This window comes from Haemaphysalis longicornis, unplaced genomic scaffold (genome assembly GCF_048455015.1).
Source record: "Haemaphysalis longicornis isolate Haplotype H1 unplaced genomic scaffold, Haemaphysalis longicornis Haplotype H1 scaffold_5, whole genome shotgun sequence".
NCBI classification, from domain to species: Eukaryota; Metazoa; Arthropoda; class Arachnida; order Ixodida; family Ixodidae; genus Haemaphysalis; species Haemaphysalis longicornis.
Window position 1 is genome coordinate 105,358,100 of NW_027526385.1, and position 22,246 is coordinate 105,380,345.

Here is a 22,246-nt window from a genome sequence, read left to right on the forward strand (position 1 = left end):
CACATGCTAGACAGAGCGTGGCTGGTCGAGATAAGCGCTTGGCAGGTTGCGGTGCGCGCCTTTTATTCTTTTGGCGCGCATGCGCCTTATCGTCCTGACGATAAACTGCGGCGCTCGGCCGGACACCACATCCCTCCCCTTTTATATTGGGTAAATTAACAAGCTAGACACCAGCTTGGTATCTGTCCGGTGGTGGACGGTCTCTAGTGAGGTAGCGTCTTGCACCCGCCGTCTGGATCTCTTGCGAAGCGGCTGGCCCACTGGTGGCAAGGATGGAGGGGGTCACCGGGTCGGCGCTTGGTTGAGACGCCAGGAACTCGTCTCCCTCCTGGTCAGCGTCTCCGCGGTCTGGATCCGTGGTCCGCGCGAGCAGCTGGTCCTTGTGACGACGCCAGGTGAAGCTGCCTCTGGATGTGGTAACACGAACGGTAAAAGACACAGGGCCGGACTGTCCCACAACAACACCAGGAACCCAGTTTGGCCTGCCTCGATAGTTGCGAACCATCACTAGGTCGCCGACTGCCATGTCGCGATCACGACGCGGGCGCGCCACGGTTTGCTTGAACTGGTTATACGCAACCCTTCCTCCCACCGCTGGCTTGACAACATCGAGTCGATTTCGCAGCCGTCGTTCTAGTAACAAATTCGCTGGTGACTCATTTGTTGTCGCATGAGGCGAGTTGCGATAGGCAAGCAAGAACTTTTGAAGTCTCAGATGCAACGTGTCCGTTCCGCTAGGTTTACGAAGTGCGTTCTTAAGCGTCTGAATAAAACACTCTGCAAGCCCATTAGAGCTGGGGTGATACGGTGCTGTAAGCACGTGACGAGAGCCCATCTCTTTCACAAAAAGCTTGAACTCTTCGGAAGCGAACTGCGGGTTGTTATCTGTGACAATGGTTTCTGGGAAACCGAAACGAGCAAACAGCTCTCTCAAAGTGTCAATTGTAGCCTCCACAGTAGTCGAGCGCTGAATACAAACTTCGGGCCACTTGGAGTGCGCGTCCACGACTACAAGAAACATTGCGTGCAAAAAGGGGCCAGCAAAATCGATATGCACGCGCTGCCACGGTGCTGTTGACCAGGACCAAGGATGCATGGGCGCTTTGCACGGCTCGCAACGCTGCTCTTGACAACTTACGCAGGCCTTGACGCGCTCGAGGTCCACCTCGATGGACGGCCACCACACGTAGCTGCGGGCCGGTTGTTTGCTGCGCACGATGCCTGGGTGCCCTTCGTGGAGTTCGTCCAGCAGCAAGTTACGCAACTTTTCCGGCACGATCACTCGCATCCCGAACATGATGCAGCCTTGGTGAACTGTGAGGTCGTTGCGTCTGTCAAAAAAAGGCTTCAAATCTTTTTCAGTCACAGACGACGGCCACCCCACACTTACGAACTCGTTCACTTTACAAAGCTGTTGTTCGGGCGATGTCGTGGCTTGAAACTGGCATTGATTGCAACCGCAATGAATAAAAAGTCTCTTCGCTTTCTTGCATTTCATCTTTCGCTACTGAAAGCGGGAGGCGCGAACAGAAATTGGCTTCGGCGTTCTCGCTTGACCTTCTGAAGATGAGCGAATACCGATAAGCTGATAGCGTGACTGCCCAGCGCTGCAAACGCGCTGCTGCTATCGTCGGAATGCCGGTTTTCGGGCCCAAAATTGTTTGAAGTGGTTTATGGTCGGTGATTAAAGTGAAAGCACGACCGTAAACATAGAAATGAAACTTTTTGACACCGAATATTATTGCAAGAGCCTCTTTCTGAAGTTGGCTATATTTCTTTTCGGCATCGGACAGGGTACGCGATGCGAAGGCGACTGGCTTTGTGCTGCCATCATCGAAAACATGAGAAAGGACTGCGCCTAGACCGTACTGCGATGCGTCACATGATAGCTGTAACGGCTTACACGGGTCGTAGTGCGCCAAAGTCGGTGGAGACGCAAGCAAGCTCTTTAACTTGGCAAACGCTTCCTGACAACGCGCGTCCCAGCACCACGGGGCGTTTTTACGTAACAGCCCGAAAAATGGTTGTGCCACCGTTGCTAGGTTAGGAAGGAACTTGCCGTAGAAAGTGACGACTCCCAGAAACGACCGCAGCTGCTGCTTGTCTTTAGGGGCTGGAGCCTTGAGGAGTGCGTCAACCTTCTCCGTCGTTGCCGAGATGCCTTCTGCGCTGATTCTGTGTCCGAGGTAGCGAAGCTCCTGTTGTAAAAACGAACACTTCTCTTTCTTGACGCGGACGCCTCTTTGAAGAAGTCGTTTTAACACAGCTTCCAGATTGGTGAAATGCTCTTCGTCATTTTTACCCGTCACCAAAATGTCGTCTAGGTAGCAGCAAACCCCGGGTAGGCCTTTCAGCATGGTGTCAATTATTCTTTGGAAAATCCCAGGTGCGGAAGAAATTCCAAACGCCAATCGATTCACAGCAAACAATCCTTTCTGCGTGTTCAACGTGAGGTATTGTTTTGACAACTCCGACATGAGCACTTGCTGATAGGCCCGGTTTAGATCAATCTTCGAGAAATGCTTACCTACCGACAAGGCTGCGAACCGGTCGTCCACCCTCGGTAAAGGATAGCGGTCGACATCAAGGCACGGGTTAACTGTCGTCTTGTAGTCACCGCAAATCCGTATGCTACCATCTTGCTTGATTACTGGTACTGCTGGAGTAGCGTATTCTGACGTCGTAACGGGCGATATAATTCCCAGTTTTTCCATTTTAGCCAGTTCAGCGTCGAAAGCTTTTTGCAACGCGTACGGAACATTCCTTGCCTTAAGGAATCTCGGCTTCATGTCAGGTTTAAGAAAAAGTTCGGCTCGCTCTTCCGTTATCGTGCCTAACTCGTCTTTGAAAAGGGATTGGTACTTCGCCAGCAATGCGTCAAGCCTTTTTTTGCGCCGATGTGAGGAAAAGTGCCTGACCTTGTGATGTTGTTCAGGTTCCAGATTTTCGTCCACTCCAGCTGGACGGCGTGCAGCCACTCCCGGCGCAGTAAAGGGGGTCCCTTGTGGTCCACAACGTAGAGCGGGGGACTTGCAGAATAGTCGCCGTGCTGCACGTTGACCAAAGAGACGCCCTGAGGTTGTACCAGTGCTCCTGTGTATGTCCGAAGTTTTACTCTGGTGGGCTCCAGTACCGCCGAAGGAAAAAGCTGACGGAACTGCGTCGTTGACATGACGGAAACAGCCGCTCCCGTGTCGAGCTCCATGTTCACCAAGACGCCGTTGATGGTCATCTGCACAATGACAGGGTCGTGTTGAGCCGCCGACACGCCATTTAGACAGAGTCGCAGATTTCCTCGACACAACCTCCAGTGTCTTCACGTTACTTTTTACCCGCTTTTTCTCAGAAGCAGTCTTACCACCACTTCGGCAGGCTCTCTGGATATGCCCTTTTCTATCACAGTTGAAACAGGTTGCGTCCAAATGAGGGCACGCTACACTCCTGTGTTTCGGCGAACCACAGCGAAAACAGGTCTTACCTGCTTTCAGCGATTCTGCTTGCACCTTGTGCACGTCGCCGACTGTGGCGTCGCTGCCCCGTGCCTCCGCAGCACTCTTCTTGGCTGCTTCCATGGCAAGAGCGCGCTCCACCACCTTCTGGAACGTAAGCTTGCTATCCTCAGTGAAAAGCACTCGCTGAATGTCTTCTCCTAGCAAGCCACACACGAAGTGGTCCCGAAGCGACTCGTCAAGGGCGCTTCCAAACTCGCACGTTTGCGACAGTTTACGCAGCTCGGCCACAAAATTACTTATGGACTCGCCTTCTCGTTGACACCTCCGGTGAAACTTCGCCCGCTCTCCAATGACGGACGGCTTCGGGGACAGGTGGTCGCTCAAAACATTCTTGAGGGCTTCGAAGCTCTTCGTAGAAGGCGGTTCCGGAGCTGTCAATGACTTCAACAAACCGTAGGTCTTTGGACCGATAATGCTCAAGAAAGCGTGTACCTTGTCGCTGTCGGGTACCCGGTTGACAATCAAGAACGACGTAAGCCGCTCTTCGTACGAAGCCCAATCGGTGACGGACTCGTCGAAAGGTTCCAACTGGCCCAGTCGCCCAACGAAGTGCGTACCGGCGGCCTCGGCTCCAGTCATGACAGTCCACTGGCTTCGCACACTGCAAAAACACAGTCTTCTTCACCGAGCGAATTTCGGAAACACTTGCCTTCCAAACTGAAGAACGACGCCTTCAAATACCATCCTCGTCGCCAGTTGTCGTGTTAACGTGGTTCGTGCGAAGGAGCAGACAAGTTTCCATGAGTGAGCGACGTTTATTTCCACATGCTCGACAGGGCGTGGCTGGTCGAGATAAGCGCTTGGCAGGTTGCGGTGCGCGCCTTTTATTCTTTTGGCGCGCATGCGCCTTATCGTCCTGACGATAAACTGCGGCGCTCGGCCGGACACCACAAAAGTGGTGGAATAAATTTGCGTGGCAGTTGCTGCAGTGGAGTATCGTCTTCTGGATAAATGAGGGTTTACATCTTACGTTATTGCTGTGAGTTAGTTTTGGCAATAAATTTCATATATTCTACGCGTCATGTTTCTGTGGGTATAATTGACTGCAACCGCTTAATGCGCTAAAACCCAGCATATATCCCCACAACCGCAAGGTTTTCTTAAAATGTATCCGCTATAAATTCGGCCTGGTCATGCATATCACCTTTAAAATATGTAACTCCAAACAGCTCATAGCCTCAATATTCCCAGAGCCCTTGTTAAATGCATATGAAATATTTTACACCATGTTCAAACAGTAAAACGTGTAAAATGTGTTTTGTTTGATATGTGGGACAAAATTAAGCCATGGTTTATTTAATTATGTTATGTTTATTCTTCAGAATAAGTACTTGTAGTCAATCCTCCGAAACACTCCTTCAGTGCCTTAGCTCATTAAAATACTCCGTCAGTTTACTCTGTAATAATATTTTGCTGTAATGCTGGTTTGTCTGCCCGCGTATACAGCTTGATCAATATTTTTGTTCATAGTGCTTATGGTTTTGTACCATGCATGCGATTCAGCTTAGTTGTGTTAGATCTTCCGCAGATGAAAACTGTCACGAAAGGAAACAACTTAGTACCGTATACCTAGGGGAAAAAACATTCTACAAAGCGCTGATAATTTTTAACGTTATTGCTGTTTAGGCCCAGCATTGTCCTTCCGTAGCACCAAAATACTCAATGCCTCAAGAAAACAACGGGGTTAGAGAGGTACCGGGAATCGAACACGGACCTTTACGACGTGAAAGTGGCAACGGAACTACTGGGCCATCACAAAGGCCCGAGAGGTGTAGGGTTAGCAGCGGCGACGAACAACTACACGTGCACCCAATTTGAAAGACAAAAACGCTTCCCGTGGCTGCAACCAAACTTCGTTCCCTCAAGGTACAAAACCGGCGTCTATAGGATTGAGCTATCATAGCATTTCGGGCGCACAGAATATGCTTTTGGTTCGTAGCGCGGCCTTTGGCTTTGGACTTGGCAGCGGGTTCTAGCGCGTGCTAACGCGGTCCATTTTGGAAAAATGTGAAAACCTGCTGACAAAACTATCCAGGCCTGCCTGTCATGGGGAGCTTTAAACGGAATGTTAGAAACTAAATGTGAGGAGCAACAGCCGGGTTTCCGAGGAAGGTGCAGGGGCCACCCACTCTGCTCTTTCTCCAGCCTTGCACAACTAGTGGAATATGCGGCAATTTTTTTCGTTAACAATTCTTGTAAACCCGCCGAAAGAACTCCTATCACAGTCCTTACTTTCGTTTTTTCACTTCGTAAGGTTCCTAAAAGTGGTTTGAAATACCTTCACTGCCCGGGTAGCCGTGGTTATTGACATAGATCACCTATTTCAAAATTGCTCATTAGCTGTTAGCACAAATTTGTGGTCTTTGCGTTCCTTTCTAACGTCTTTTATTAGCTCAGATGCCACATATTCTAGTTATTGGCGCCTTATTTCTTTTTATTTTTTGCGTCTTTGACATGACAACTTTGAGAGAACACCATCTGGCAGTTCATTGCCTTGTCTTGTAAGCAGCAATTCGTTTTTTGTAACTTTGTTCTTTAACTGTTTTACATTCACCCGTTCACATTTTTTTCTTTGTTTATGCCTTGATATTCCAGGGCTCTTCTAACTGACACCGTTTTCCGGTACATTGGCAACCTGCTCAGTGTTGACTATCTTCTCATGACAGCATGTTGTTATGTGCATCTTCTACGTATTTTGACCAGTTGTACATCATCAACACATGGGGTCATTCAACAATTCACGTTTTAGTGTCAAGAGTATTAGTTTTCGTAAAACTATAGTGGCAACACGCAATACGTTTTGAAGCGACCAAACTCTACAAGTTTCTCCCCATGGCGCTACAGCTTCATCTGAAAAAGGAAGCACTAAAGGTCATGCAAAGTTTATTTTGTTCATGTTAAGTCTTACTTACAGAGCCAGGAGTCGGTGAGCATAGAACTGGAGGCAATCCTTTTGCAGTGCTTTGACGCCGGCTCTTTCAAAGATTCTGTAAAGAGAACCAATCGAAAGGCGACCACGTTCTATAGACAACGTATAGTACCCTTTTATTTCAAGAGATTCTGTGCATAAAGCTTGAATTGTTTGTGGCAATTACAAGCCAGTCTTTACCAAAAAAAATACAAGCAAAAGTCATTCCCCATCCCAAAATGTTCATCGTCGAGCTTCTACTTTTGAAAAACTTTCTCGCATACGTTCTTCAGCAAAGCACATTTAAGGCATATTTTGCCCAAAATAAGGACATGAACGCGCCATAAAGAATTTTTTTTTGGCTTAAAATATAAAGCTCGCGCACGCCATTTTTTGTAGTCTACGCCGCCACCAAATTATAAAGATATGGTCGTTCCCAGTACCCAATTGTAATGCGTAAACGATCATTACTCATGTAGAGCTAAAATTACATGGAACGGGATGGTTAAAACATCGCATGCCCTTGGGTTCATCAGCGACTTGACTTATAGCGCTAAAATACACACAAAAGTGTTTTCATCAAAGAAATGGTCTCATTCAGGAGAAGCGAGAGCACATGTTTTGAAATAAACAACAGATACAAGTAACGATGACTGAGTATGGCCAATAGCTGAAAGGTGAATATTTAAAATGGATACTTGAAGAAGTTGGAATGCGCATTACAGTTTTTTGAGATGCCAATTTAACTATTCTGGAATAACTCATCTTTGAGAAGCACGTTTCCCTCCCTTCGCTACCTGTATTCATATGGGAATTTCATAACGAATAAATATTTTATCAATGTGTTTACTGGTAATGGATATAGAAATTTAGGCTGTAGCTTTTACTTATTTTCACTCAGCCCAAAGCAGTATAATGCACTCATCTAAACGCACTATTAGCCACATTTCTGCGCCATTTCAGCACCGATATCATAAATGCGTTCACTGTTAAGAAAACAATGTGCGAAGACGTAGGATTTGATTGGAGAATGAGGTTTACCCCAGCGACGCTACACAGGCGATAAAGTGTACCACAGTGGAAGGCTCCAGATTATTTTCACCACCTGGGGAACTTTTTTGTGTACCCAAATCTCGAACGCAGGGACGTTTATTTTTTCGCCTCCATCAAAACAGCCGCCGTCGCGGGCGGAAATCGCACCCACCTCCTTGGGATCAGCTGCACATCGCCTTAGCCACTTAACAACCGCGGCTGGTCAAAGACGTAGGCCTATATGCAGTTTTTAATTTTTCATTAACAATATAAATATTTTTCAGCTTTAAATATTAGGTGATATTCGAACAAACGTAATAAACCGTCAAAGTTTAATGTTTCCTGCTGCTTGCATTACTAGGTCGATTCGAACAGCTATAACACAGAAAACAAACTTAAAACAAACATTGTAGAATTACCAGCAGACGTACGTGCATTATCACATGCACTGGTTTTTCTTTATTTTACCGAGCATTAGACGTAAATGGACTGGTTTTTGTTCGACAGCCCTTCCACTACACCACCACTGGAAAGCAATGCCCCTACCCTGGCATCCTATACCGCCTGGTAAAGGGGTGTCACCAAACCTCGTTCCTTACTACTAATCTCCAAGTTACATACGAACAGTGGGTGGCACATCTGTCCTGCTCCGGTATTTCCTGCCAGCGTAGCCCGGTGGAGAGGGCCCGGGTGGCCAGCGCAGGCCAGTGTATCAGACTTCAGCACATAAGTCACGCTATAATAAACTTTACTGCCCCATCTCCTCCACACTAGACACCAATAGATGTCCTCTGTACAGCCAAGAAGCATTCTTTCTGCGTGCGCACGGGGTGTCTGCACGGATTAAAACAAATCGTCTGCAAGTCTGCGCGAATTAAAAATGCGTCTATCAAATATTCAACAGGACTGCAGACGAGGCAAATTTGCACTTGTGTCAGGCGTCTGAAACTGTACAGCTAACCGACATGTTTTATATGCTGATCCGCAATGCTGAAGAGATTATTACGGCAGTCTTGGGACAGTTCACAATGAAAAAAAATGCGTACTTCGGTTAAAAAGCAGAGAATAAAAAAAACAAATCAAGGCATTGTGGTACAATTACCTGACATTTTAAACGAGAAACACCTGTGCCTGTATACAACGGAATGTATCCCTGTACAACCAGAGACATGTTTCTACAAAGAACAGCTAAACCACCTTTAAACACTGCGTAATCGGGCAGAGAAGTACGTACATAGAAAGCCTACTTTTTTCACTTGAAGCGGTGTCGGTGCTCATTTTTTTTCCATTCTGCGAAAATGAATGTCGTTGTAGTTTATGAATTTAAAAACTTATAGTTAGCTTATTTTAATAATATCAATGAAAGTCTTATTTATATTGTAGAAGACAGTGCAGTGGCACCTACAATCATTTTAATCGAGAAGTCCGGTAACAGTTCTTGGGCAATTTTATGTTTAGATTAGGAAACTTTGGTGCAGTGTGTATATATCCTGCCTCGAAGCGAACGCTTCCAGGATGGGCAGAACTGCCCCTAGTTTGTCCGCCACTTGTTGGGTGTCCGTCGACAATCCCTAAGTAAAAATGTTTGGATTTTTATGGCGCAAGGCCGACTGAGGGCAAAGAGAGCCAAAGGATAGTTAGTTAATTTCAGTGGCATGAATGTAAAAGTAAATTATTTCAGTAAAAATAAACGAGGTAAAAGTTGTGGTAATGAAGATAACTGGTGTAAATGGCCAGGTTTTCTTGATGAATGATAACAAATGAAATGCAAAAACTTGACATCAGTGATAAATCTAAACACACGCTTGATATAATACATGGGCTCGTATCCTAAAAAGTAGCATGGGTGAAACGGGATGTGTCCTCGGTATACTTGTGGGAAGTGTTTGTGTCGTGTGGTGTCAAGTGCCTTGCATTGAATGAGTACGTGAACTGCAGATAGGGCGTCTCCGCACCAGCTGCACTGGGGCCTTGAAAATCCCGTGAGCATATACGAGTGCGTTGCATGGGTATGCCCTATCCGTAGCCTAGCCAAGACGACTTCCGTGTGTCCGTTGTGTGAGTCAATTGTGTACCATCCCAAGTGTGGTTTTATTACGTGTAGTTTGTTATCTGCCTGTTCATTCCACGGTACTTGCCATTTTCTACGAAGGTATTGTCGAATTTCTGGCTTAAGGTCACTGTGTGGTAGCGTTGTCATGTCGACTGTGTTCCTGAGTGCGGCGGCAGCGGCCCTCTCATCAGACCCCTCATTGCAGGCCATCCCAGCGTGGAAATGAACCCAGCACAAGACAAGAAAGAGCTTTTGGGCATATACTGGCATGGTAGTGTTGAGGACCATACTGACAATTCTGTTTTTGCATGGTTTGTGTGATGCTAATGCGTGCTCAACGCTCAAGGAATCTGTATATATGATCGACTTTGAAATTTTGTGTTCAAGAATGTGTTGTGCAATGGGTAAGGTGGCATATGCTTCAGCTGAGTAAATTGTGGTGTATGACTCATGGTTCTGTATGCATCAACGTTTGGCCCATGAGCAGCGCAAGACACTATGGTTGCAGTTTTTGATGGGTCACTGTTAAACGCAGCACACTGACACTTATCATGCGGGGACAACAAGTGCTGCAAAATTGCAGTTTGTGGTACCCTGGTTTTATCAATTTTTTTGAAAGACAAATCACAACATACAGGTAGAAGCTGTCAGGGTGGTAAAACGTCAGTAAAAGAAGGTATGCAAATGTTTAAAAGGAGTTGCTGAAATCCGAAGCTTCCTGTGAGAATGGCAAAGGAACAGACTGGGGATTTACAAACAGTGGTGATGTGCATGTATCATTAAAAACAGGTTTAAAAGGATGGTTATCCAGCGATGAAATTTTAAAAGCGTAGTGCAAGTTTATGTACGTTCGTTGGTCCTCAAGATACCATTTGTTATATTCAAAGTATAGACTCTGGGCCGGGCTAGTGTGTTACGCACCAAACGCAAGGCGAAGGCCCAAAAGGAGTACTGAATCAGAAATCTTTAGTGCTGTTTTTCTTTGCTGACCCATACACGACACAGCCGTAGTCTAACCGAGACCTGACTAAGGCGGCAAGGGCCCCGAGAAGCAGTTCTTTGTCTGCACCATAGGATTGGGGGGAGAGGACCTTGAGTATGTTTAGGGTTTTGAGGCATTCATGTTTAAGTTGTTTGATGTGTGGGTTGACCGTAAGTTTTTCATCAAATAAGAAACCTTAAAACTTGTGCTCTCGCGCTTGTGTGAGAACATAACACAGGTATTTTGCCCGGGTTTAATTTAAAACCGTTAACGTGCGCCCAGCCAGCAAGTTTCTTATCACCGAGCTGTACTTGACGTTCGCAAATTGACAGGTTACGTGATTTAGAAGATATTTGCACATCATCTACTTGGATGGAACAGAAAACGGTTGGTGGCAATGCCTTCCGGAGATGTTTATCATATATATGAACAATATACAGCTTAAAACTCTACCTTGTAGCACACCATTTTCCTGCACATGTATCAGGGACAGCGATGGCCCAAACTTAACACGAAATGTTTCTGGGGCATGTAACTTGAAATGGTGTTCAACATGTTACCCGACACACCACAGGACTCAAGGCCACTAAAGATGCCATACCAACAGGCTGTATCATAAGGTTTTTAAATATCGAAAAACAGAGTAAGGCAGTACTGGTTAAGAACAAATCCATATTTTATGTAACATTCCAATGCAACAAGTTGGTCGTTGGTAGATCACCCAACCCTGAAGCCTGCCTGGCAGCTCTAGAGGGGACTATTGTACTACAAAAAGTACACCAGCCTCCGGTTTAACATCTACCCGAGAAGCTTGCACAGGTCAGGGCAATGGGTCCATAGCTATCAGGGAGCAAGGGACCTTCCCCTCTTTCAAGGAAGCTACAACAATAGCCTCCCTCCAAGAGTTTGGAATTTGCCCCGAAAGCCATATCTTGTTATATGGGTGCAGGAGTGCTAGAAGAGTGTCTGAGTGTAGGCGGTGTATCATTGTATGTGATGTTGTCTGTGCCTGGAGCTGAGGGTTTACAAGTGCTCAGAGCAGCCCTCAGTTCATCAAGTGAAAACTCGGAGTAATAAGAAAAAGCTGACTCGTCATTATCAAATGAAGACTTCTTTTTGGCCAATTGTTTGTGTTTCATGAAAGTGCTTGTGTAGTGTGGCGAGCTGGACACGTGTTGGAAGTGTTGTGCAAGTGTGTTAGCTTGGCCTCCCAGTGTATCCCCTGTTGTACTAACCAGAGGAAGGCTGTGTGTCTGATGTCCTTTGAGTTTTCGTATACGTCCAGACCTTGTTTGTATCGGTGTATGAGTTTATGAATGTTAACAAGGAACGTCAACTGTCTCGCTTTGCCTCACGGCGCACACGTTTTCCCATCGCCTTTGGCCTTTTGAATGGAAGAAGGTTATTCGACGTGGGGTACCGACAAAGGACGCTCCACGCCTCGCGCTCGTCTACAGTCCTCATTCCACCACGGCCTCCTCTTGTTGCTCAGGACAGCGTAGGCGTGGGGAAGGAACTTTCCAGCGGCGTCAAGGATGTTTGCCGTTAGTACTTGAGTTGCTTGTTCAACGTGTACGCGTCTTATGGATGAGTAGTGTAGTTTAGATGTATTTGTAAATGCATTCCAGTTTGCTGTTGCTTCATTGAACCTGTTATGGGAAGATAGACTGCTTGGGCCTTCGCCTATATATGTTAACCAGGTTGGCAAGTGGTCACTACCGTATGTGTCCGTGCCATTGCCACACTATAGACAAGGAAAGATAAATGCGGAACCTATAGCCAAGTCAATATATGAGAATGTGTTAAGTCCTATATTAACGTATGGGGGCTTATTTTTGTTGAAGAGGCATGCTCCTGAATATGTACGTATGTGAGCTTATTTTGTTGAAGTGGAATGCTTTTGAATATGTAAAGAATTTCTCGATTAGGCGACCTCGGCAATCCGTTCGAGGAGAGCCCCAAAGAGAATTGTGCGCATTAAGGTCGCCTATGAAAATGTTTGGTTCCGGCAGATTCCACCAGCGCCTACAAGTCGCAGCTCGAAAGTTCAAAATTGGAAATAATATAAATGAAGCCTACCGTTATCAACGTATTAAATATCATTGTGCGGATTGCTACAGCCTCCAGGACAGTGTTCAAGGTGATAGCATGCTAAGGATTTCTGGGCGAATATGGCTACACCACCCGAAGAGTGTGTGCAGCCATCCCTGTCCTCCCTGCATACATTCAACTGTTCAAGGAATTTATGTGATTGGAAAATAAATGTGTTTCTTGGACACACATTACACTTGACTGATTAGCATGCAGGATCCGATACACATCGTCAAGAATATTAAGAAGGCCTCTGCATTTCCATTGAACAATATTTTCTCTCCAATGATGAAGTTTTCAGAGCTACTGCAGTGTGACTAATTATGTAAGGTCTTTCGGGGCTAGGACTCTTGCAAGGGTTTTTTTCGCCTTCTCTGCTGACCTGGACGCCACAGACCGTTTCTTTCGCTGTGATGCAAGTCGGAACGGCTCGACGTCTATGTCGTCATCCGAAGCCATGAGGGTGCCCTGCGAACCAGCCCCCCCCCCCCCTCCCTTTGCGGTTCCCTTCGTTGGAGCCGCGATCGCCGAGGGCGTCAGAAGCGCCCCGGGTGGCAGGCGCGGCGCGGCGGGTGTGGGAACTGCCGCGGTTGATTCCGTCTCCATCTCCTCCGTGCCCTCGCAAGCGCTTTGGACCGGTGGACAGGAAGCAGTGGATGCAGTGGCATTCCCATCCGACGTGGCTGCCACCTCAGCCGCTGCTGGCTCAGCGAGCGATGTGGGGGTGGGACGGGCCGCCGGAGGCCACCTGATGGGGGGCGTGGGCGGGACCAGGTCTGACTGGTGGTACTGGGTTCCCACCGAAACCAGACGCTGCTCCGCGTCTAGGCGAGCCGCGTCGGCGTACCTCCCCAGGGGAAAAAAGGTGAACTTCTTTCGCGCCTACGGGAAGGTGATGTTTTCTGTGACCCTGATGATTACTATTCTCTTTTCAAGCTGAAATTTTTCACATTTCTTGGAGCAGGCCGCGTCTGGGCCCTGACAGGTAATGCAGAGGAGTTCTTGTGAGCTACAATTATCGGTGGGATGGTCTTGTTGGGTGCACTTGGCATAGGTTAGTTGGCCCCAACACGAGTTAGTACCATGACCGAAGCACTGGCACTTGAAACAGCGCCGCGGGTTCGGGATGTACGCTCGGACGGAGCATTGGATAAAACCGGCCTTGATGTTGTCTGGAAGGACGGAATGGTCAAATGTCAGGGTATGTCTAGTGGGTACTACCTTATCGTCTCTGGTTATGGTTATGCGCCTGACAGCCGTCACATTTTGACTTTGTAGGCCTTCAATAAGATCTCCCTCTGTCTCGTTTGCTAGATCTGGCTCCGAGATCACGTCCTGCGAGCTGTTGAGGCTGTGGTGGGGCGTGACCATGATGTCAAGATCGGAAATTCGGATCTGGTGGAGTTTTGTAGCCTGCTGTTGACTGTGTACTTCGACCAAGATCTCCCCGATTCTTAGCTTCTTAACGTTAGAGGATTCCCCTATAATACTTTCTAAAAACTTCGAAATAAAAAAAACGGACTGCGAGGCTTGTTTAAGAAATTGGATTACTAAGTAGTGAGGGTTGTTGTCAGGTTCGGGGGCTCTCATGCTCGAAAGGGGTGGGAACAAAACTTCGGTGCAGCCCCTTTTAGGGAGCCGATCATTGGGTTAGAGAAATTTTAAAAAACCATAAACTTGAGAAAAAAGCAGGGGACGGGGGTACTTTCTTCGTCAGTCTTACCCTGATAGCGGAAGAGATCCCGGAGCTCCCTCTCTGGTAAACAAACAGGGAGCCCATCCTCCGGAGCTTGACCTGGGCTTCGGCGGGTACCGTTTGTGGTTTCTGCCTTTCATCTTAAAAATCCTAGCCACGGTAGATTACACCATCAGTAAGGGTGCTCGGGGTCCGCGGTGTCGCCAATACCGTCACCAAGATTACTCAAGGTGCCCCGGACGGGGACCATCCCAAAGTGTATATATAAGCATGAACAAGCAATAGACGTACAGAAGTTCAGCCATGCGAGTAGATGTTAAGCTGTTCTCTGTATGTTATATAGACATCAGTGAGGTTTGTCAAGATAGGGAGAACGGTATAAGGCACCTGCTATGCGCGTCTGCGCTGAGGAATACATGCTCAATGTTAATATCACCTGTTGCGAGCCACTAGAAATCAGACAGCTGAAGGTTTCACATTCCAATGGGGTTTCACATTAAACCACATTCCAATATGGTTTCTGAAATACCCGTGCATCATCTCTGAAAAAAATTTTGTTTCTTAGATCGCTTTTGTCCAATGCACGAGATTTGTCGTTAGGTTGGGCCAACATTGGGCCAACAAAATCAGTTGCTGTACACGCCAGCTTTACCAAGCAGATCCTGATTGAGATTAAACTTTGGGTGCAGGCATAGGCACTTGAAATTTGAATCATTGATCATCTAGTTGCGATACTCTTTTGAAGAGGGTATAAGGGACGTGAGAGAGTGATTTGCCTAATGTGAGACTGTATACGGTATTAAACACATTTAAAAACGTACGTCATTGCTGTATATGTACAAACAGAAGATCGGCCGGCCACTTAAAGGACTCACCACACTCTGCAAGCTCTCAGAAGATTCTTGGTCGACATCGGCATTGTTAAGCAAACAGTGTATGCATTGACTCCTAATATATATGCACTGAAGTCTAAAGTTGTTAAAATGTCATCCTGGCTGTTTGTTTTTGCGATGTCATATCCGAAACTACTGAAGGCTCAAACGTTCTAGCAAATCGAAAACCTCTTTTTGAAAAACAATCTCGAGAGGGGTTCTGAAGGCAAAATTTCTAAAGTCTCGCCTGCACAAAACTTCAACCTAAAATGGGAGAATCAGGGTTCTTAATCTAGATTTTCGAATAAAGTTGTCGTTTCTCGCGGTAATGTATATTATAAGGGCAGATGCATGAATTTGAAGACATACAAAAAGCGAATTTTGCAGTCTTAGGCAGTTATACCGTCTGTTTGCGAAGACGCGGCAGGGATTAGAACATGCTAATTAGGGTACGTGATAGAGAATAAAAAACGATGGCAGCGCATGATAACCCCAATCTCTTATTGCTTCGAAGCGTATCCAAAGAAAAAGCTACGAATATGGCGCATGCCCTCTCTAAAATGCGGCATCTACCGGTGAACGCTTTTTTTATACTTTTTACACATTTATTACCCTGAAGTGCTCTAGCTCATTATGTTTTCCGACTTTATGAATGCTGCGTAAAGCCGCAGTGTGTGTACTTTTTCAACATCATCACGAGCATTTCCGGCTACCTTTCCATGAGACCTTGTAATTGAAGCAGTAATTGAGGGCTCATCCACCTACGCTTTTAATTGACGCGATTTCTGACGAGAGAATCAGCCTGCAGTCCATCGCCATTCTGAAACCAGACATTACGCACCATTAAATTTCACATATATCGCATTTGAGAATATTTTAGCGAGATTAGCCTCGCCAGAGCTTGTAGATACAACTGTAAAATTGTTGCTTGAATCATTTTATCGGCCCTGAGGCAGGGTAAAGCTTAAAAAGGGCCTTAGTAATGGCGAGCATTACTTGCACTCGGTGTGTTATCGCATTTCAGCCTTTCTTGATGAAAACTTCAGAACTCCTAAAGAAGCTTACACGCACACACGCGCTGCATCTTTTATTGTTATCGATTGGCTTCAGCAGAGCTGTTTGATGCTGCGTTACGCCGTCGGCAGTTACAAGGAAAGTGAGACCAGCCGAGAGCAAATGAGGGTGCGTCTAGAGAAAAGCGCCAGGCACCGTCCAGACCTGTGCGTGGGCTTTCGCCCCGTGAGGAGCTCGCTAAGAACAAAGATAAAATATCCAGAGCACGTGACCGTGCCCCCCGTGAAAAGCCCCGGCGTTTTCCAGGTCGACCGTCGAGAATGCCCTTTCCAGCGTTCGTAGCGTGATCTCACGCGTGCTGTTCTCATCGCCAGTTCACATGCGTTCGTGCCTAATGTGGACAGCACAGGCGCCGTGTTCACACTACAGACGCCGATTTCGGGAAGTCTGTTACCACGGGTTCTACCGCATGCTAACGCGGTCCACTTTGGGTGAGATGTGAACGCCTGCGAACAAAGTATTTCGGGACTGCTGGTCACGGAGAACTCTAAGCGGGAAGTTCGCAAATTCATGTGAGGGACGACAGCTGGGTCTCCAGCAAAGGGAGTGGTACCGCCAGCTCTGCTGTTTTTCGCGCCCTGCAACACTAGGGCAAACTGAGGCAATTTTGTTTTCACAAAAAAAGCAATGGCAGCTCCACAATGTGCAGCTTCGATCAAAGGCTTTTCGCAATGTAGCTTGGAAGCGAAAAAAATCTCTGTCAGAAATGGAAACATTTATGCACTCCTGTGACGACATAGGGATGGATCGCAGCGACCGAAATAATGCGTGGCATGAATAAAAGGTCAAAGTAAAAGTGTTTCGGAAAAAATAACGTACACGGATGGGAGCTTGAGGCTAAGTAGGAGAAAGCGAGAATAATAAAAAGTATAAAACTGCAAGTTGTCGAGCCTGATATTGCGATGAATGAAAAATTCTTGACCCCTAAGCACTTACTAAGATGTAGTGAATGAGAAAGCATTAGTGTTGAATTTTGTACTGAATAAGCCTGTACTGGGTGTGCCCCCTCCCTGTTTTACAGCAGCTCCAAATATAGACGATTCTGGCTCCATCACCGTATGCACGGCACCAATCATATTCCTACAGGAAAGGTTGAGAAAAATCCGGCGCGTTTATTCCATGCAGAGTAATGACTGGTTCCAGCAATACCCGATGACGCATACGTCATCGCAATATAACCGTCACTAATTTAAACAAAAGCCTGGCAGTACCACCTAGCTGGTTAAAGTCATGCTCCGAACGCAAAACCCAAGTACGGACACGGAGAGGGGCACAAACAAATATTGTTGTTTTTCCTTCTTTTTCCCGTGCCCGTGTTTGCGCTGTAAGCCTCAACATTTTCTATTTATGACGTATTCTTTCTGTTTCGGTTACCATGAGTAAGCTTCTTTGCCAATCGCCCTTGTTTACTATAAACATACGGTATTATTGGGAACGTGCTTTTTTCTCTGCACCTAATTTCTATTTGCATGATTGCGACGCAGAAAGTTCCCCTGTAGGACTACGTTCCTACCTAAGAGACGCTACTAAGTCGAAGACCAAATACAATTCACTATGTACACCTTCGGTAACCCGGTGTCATTGATCTGTGATAGATCAAAGGATTCGTACTTAGCTTTTTTTCCAGGGAATCTTTGTTCGAAATTAGAATACAACCCCGTGCAAAAGTTATGGAGTTTTTCTTATTCCATTACTTACTTTGTTACAGGAGCTTTTCTGGAAAACGTGGTGACATTCCGATCGTTCATTGAATATTTTGTTCTCTTGGCACACCGCCTAACTAGAGTCTGTCCGTCGGATATTCCGTGTGCCCTAAACATAAGTTTTTTATGTATAGTTAACTAATTATTTCACAATACCCACGTTAAAGAAGTATGCCTAATGTAATCATGTATAAATGCAGAGCTGTAGAGTAAAAAAGTGCGAGAATGTAAATAACGCATATAATGCCGACATGTCTATGTGATGAATTGTACATACAAAAACAAGGTTAGGTTGGGCTGCATACGACTAAAACAAACACGTGAACTAGTTTCGCCCTAGTTGACAGAAACAAAAACGTTTGCAGTGTAAGCTTTCTCTCTGTCTAGCAAAAAGCACTGCCAAAATTTGTTGCCGTTCCCCTGCCAAACCTCGCTGTGTTTATGAGAGCAAACTAACTTTCTGTTGGGCTCTGCAATAGAACAGCCGCCGTGTTCGAAGCTTTCAATATCAGCGTACAGGGTTGGCTATTTCCGCCAAAACACATTCTCCTGCGACCCCACCATGGATTCATTATAGTCCACGAGTAAAGATCGTCCAAGTGGTGAAGGCGTAATTAATGTTAAAAACGAGAAAGGGCAATATAATAAACACAAGAATGTACATATACATTGACCACAGCCTACAACAGTGATAAATACCCTTGTTGTAGTCATAATACACATCAATTACACATTGTTTGCTTTGCGTGTTTATTTGCCTAAACGTATGTACAGCACGAAAAAGATTACGAGGGTGTTACGCACATTTCCTTCAATGAAAATAGACTCCTGACGTCCCAAATTTATAGAGGAGGCCAAGGAAAGGGAGCTCTCTTTTAGTACTAGGCAATACGTCCTCGTTCACGTTGGTTATGGTGCGCAGTGGTCCCGCAACGAAAATCACCAGTTTCACCAGCTTCTCATTCCACTGGTATTGACGAATTAAGTCATTTGCCTGCCATAAATCGCTGGAAATATGTACAACAAAATTACAAATCGAGCTACATCGTCCGTAGCAACGTCATGCAGCAAAGATATATGAGGAAAATGTACTCAGAAAGCAAGTTGGGCCAATTTTCATAGCCATTATTAACAGCGTTCATCACTTTTACTTTGGCTCACGTAAGGGGTAATCGCTTTTTTGCCTCCGCGAATATCAAGACGTAGAAGAAACCAGGCGCGTGGGCAGCATGCTGGGGCCTCGCGTTTGCGAAGTCACCAACGCAGGATAATCGGGGCCCAGCCCGTAAACTCATCTTTGACCGGACGCTTGGCAGGCGTGGGTATTACTTCTACCACCAAGACGCTGGCCAACCTTAACGGCGGAGACTGCCGCAAATGGCACTACGCTTGTAGCACACATTCTTTGTTGTTATGTGTAGCCGAAGTAGGACGACGTTCGTCCCCATATAAGAGGTCCAGAGATCAGACGTACAAAAAAATGCATAGCATAAAATCTTACTGCTGAAACACCGACAGGATCATATTGCTATAGAGAAACGAAAAAGTTTAGACTAAATCGTTTGTTATGGGCTGGTATTCCCCGTTAAAACATTATCTGTATTTGTGATACCAGAAACAAGGGAACCATGGAATACAGATCCCGCGCGGTCAAAAGGAGGTATTCTGCAATTGTAATTACTTATTCAATTCATTTATTTCACAATACTCGAAGTCAGAACGGCTCTAGCAGTAGCAGCCAAATGAAATATACGTATGAAAATCGGTCATCATCATAACCATAATAAAAAAAATAGCGTTGTTGTTTATCAAAACGTATTAGCAATATCACAAGCTAGCGCTGTATGCGGTGCTTTTTCAAGGACATGCTGTTTTAAAGTACACATACCCTGATGAAAAAATATTCCTTTTAGACGTTAGTTAACCGCATATTCGCTACATATATAGTGTCAGTGAAAAATATTAAAATTTGTCTCAGTTAATGTGAAAGTGTTTTTGTCTTGAACATCTTTTGACGTAAACTAACGACCTTTTCCACTGGTACAGTCAGCAATTCAATTATCCCTAGCGGCGCTGCAGCTTACAATACGTTATTCACGATGTATTTGTTCTTCAGTAGAATACCGGAAATAAAACCATGAACGTATCTTTTCCTGCTCATCCCTGGCTCCCAGCATAGTACATCGAAGCCGTGAACAAACACGCTTTCTGAATTTGTTGAAAGACTGGGACTAGAATTGAAACTCAGCGGACCCAAAGTATTCAGACGCGTTTTGGCTGTTTTAAACATTCGTCTAGTCAGGAGTATTGCTTTGCAACAACGGGGATATTTCTAACGACAATATGGACATTTGGATTTAGGCCATCCTCATCGTGTAGATAGAGAGAGAGAAATCCCTTTATTAGATGGCAGCAGAGGTTTACTGGCATGTCCTCGCCTACATGCTACTCTGCGAGTATGGGGAGAACGGAATAAAGGCACTGAAGAAGTAGGGCGGAAGAGAAAGTAAAAAAGAAGTTAAAAAATCAACATGACAGTATGAGTGGTTGACACAAAAGTTTACATGCTTTCATAGGTGACGAGGTAAAGTTCTCGGTTGTCTGTTAGACAGCTATTGTCTGTAAGTAATCAAATAAGGTAACCAGCTCTTTTCGTTGAGATGACCAAGAAGGCCAGGGCCCAAGAAGAGGTTTCAAAGATAGAAATCCGCAGTTGAGGCTCTCGATCTTTTGCGCGATGTGATTTTTTCCTGGATGTACGCTAGACACTCTAGAAGGTGCGGCCAACTATTTCCGGAAATGCATAGTTGTCACAATAAGGATTTGCAACTAGACCGGGGCGATGGCGGTAGGAGTTTGTGGGTGCTGCGTTGAGACGCAACCGGCGGTGAAGAGATTCAAGCCGACGTAGTACCCGCTCTGGTAGCCTCATTCTGAGGCCAGAGGCTATGTGGTGCATGAAAGGGTGCCGAGTTTCAGGGAAAGGCCGGTTTCCTTGCCCTAATGCGCGCTCCTTCGCTAGCGCTGCGGTTTCATGCTCTGCGAAGAAAAGTTTCCTTACATTGCTCAGCCCTAGCCCGCTGCAAGCTAGCACATCCCTTTCCTCGTTGCTCAGGGTACCGCAATATGCAGGCATCCAATGTATGGTCACAGGGTGCCCACTGAAGTGAGCTATATAGTGCAGGTTGTACAGCGCCACAAACATTCCAGCTTCGCGGAAACAATAAACTTATTTTGTATACAAAAAGCTAATCCCACTCGCACAAATTGCGCCCCAAAAGTGTCATTTCTTTAGTTCCAATATTACCCACAATAATGAAGCCTTCAAAAACTGTTGAAAATGTTCTAGTTCTGGATTGTTGTTGCAATGGGCCTGAAATAAATGCTTACAACTAAGTAAGCTTAGGGTGCATGCCGTAAAACTAGAATCAGACCTATCTGTGTCGATGTTGGTCGGTTTTAGCGGTACAAAGCAACAAGAGCAGAGGAGCAACAAAAATACGCAAAAATGTTTTCTTTTTCTGGAATTAATTATTCCAATTCTTCAAAAACAAAAATACATATAACTAACAGTGGCCTGGCCTCTTATCTGCTGAAAAAAGGTGCCAGGAATGACCGTGTTGTTTGCGTTCGCAAAACGTCTGTCACCTATTTCCGTCTCATTGTCAGCTTAGTAGGTATTTGTTTGGCGATTGAGACAAAATGAGGGGCTGTTTTTTTTTCGGTATGAGCCTAACTCGCCTAAGCGAATTCGGCAGAAAAGCGGAAGTTTGTTACCGGACATTAATGCAACGCACTAAAAGCTATTATATGATATGTTTTGCATGTCGGCTAGGGGACGTTTATGGCCACAAGTGTTTAAATAGTATGCGGTGAATTGGAGCAATATTGGGATAATAAGTTCGAATTTAGCGCATAATAAATTGAAGCATTGAAGTCATGCGGCATTCTTATGAAACCTTTGTTTAATGTGACAGAAAAGGCATTAAAAATATGCAACAGGCTTGAAGAACAGTGGATCTATATACATGAAAAGCAGGTGAGTCGTCGCTGCACGAGTAGGAGCTGTGTACGAATATTTCCGTGGGATAATTTCCTTAGGCACACCTGAAGGCACTCACGAAGTACGCACGCTCTTCACTGCCTTGCTATAAATTTTTAAAACGCTTCACAAGACGGCTTCTCATATCCTCTTATCCCTAATTAAGTCGTTCATACCCTCGGACGGGGGAGGGCGGACATTTGATGGGGCTTGTAAACGGCGGCTATGTCGTAAATTACCGGGTGTGAAAAATGAATATAACCATAGTTACTCCGTCGGGA

General features: G+C 45.8%; 2 protein-coding genes across 3 annotated transcripts in view; both read right to left on the minus strand.

Moving 5' to 3' along the window:
* The window catches only part of LOC144138660 (follicle-stimulating hormone receptor-like), a 144,529-nt gene that overhangs the window by 59,841 nt on the left and 62,442 nt on the right, over window positions 1–22,246 (minus strand). Inside the window, exon 2 of the mRNA XM_077671048.1 lies at window positions 6,425–6,499. Coding sequence (XP_077527174.1) covers window positions 6,425–6,499 — 75 coding nt within the window. The remainder of the gene's footprint in view (window positions 1–6,424; window positions 6,500–22,246) is intronic.
* On the minus strand, window positions 2,039–4,301 carry LOC144138661 (uncharacterized). Of its 2 annotated transcripts, XM_077671050.1 has the most exons (3): window positions 3,479–4,301; window positions 2,919–3,232; window positions 2,039–2,198 (listed from the first exon to the last, which is right to left on the minus strand). In XM_077671050.1, the coding sequence occupies exons 2-3, from the start codon at window positions 3,230–3,232 to the stop codon at window positions 2,039–2,041; spliced, it is 474 nt and encodes a 157-aa protein (XP_077527176.1). In that variant the 5' UTR covers window positions 3,479–4,301. The 2 variants fall into 2 exon arrangements, with proteins under 2 accessions (XP_077527176.1, XP_077527175.1); XM_077671049.1 differs by having other exon boundaries at window positions 2,919–4,300.

Bases quoted from the DNA above. Each gene is read 5' to 3' on its own strand.
- LOC144138661 (XM_077671050.1), bottom strand. From the start codon at position 3,232: ATGACCATCAACGGCGTCTTGGTGAACATGGAGCTCGACACGGGAGCG. The intron at 2,199-2,918 runs GTCAGGCACTTT...TTTTTACAACAG, and splicing joins AACCTGAACAACATCACAAG to GAGCTTCGCTACCTCGGACA.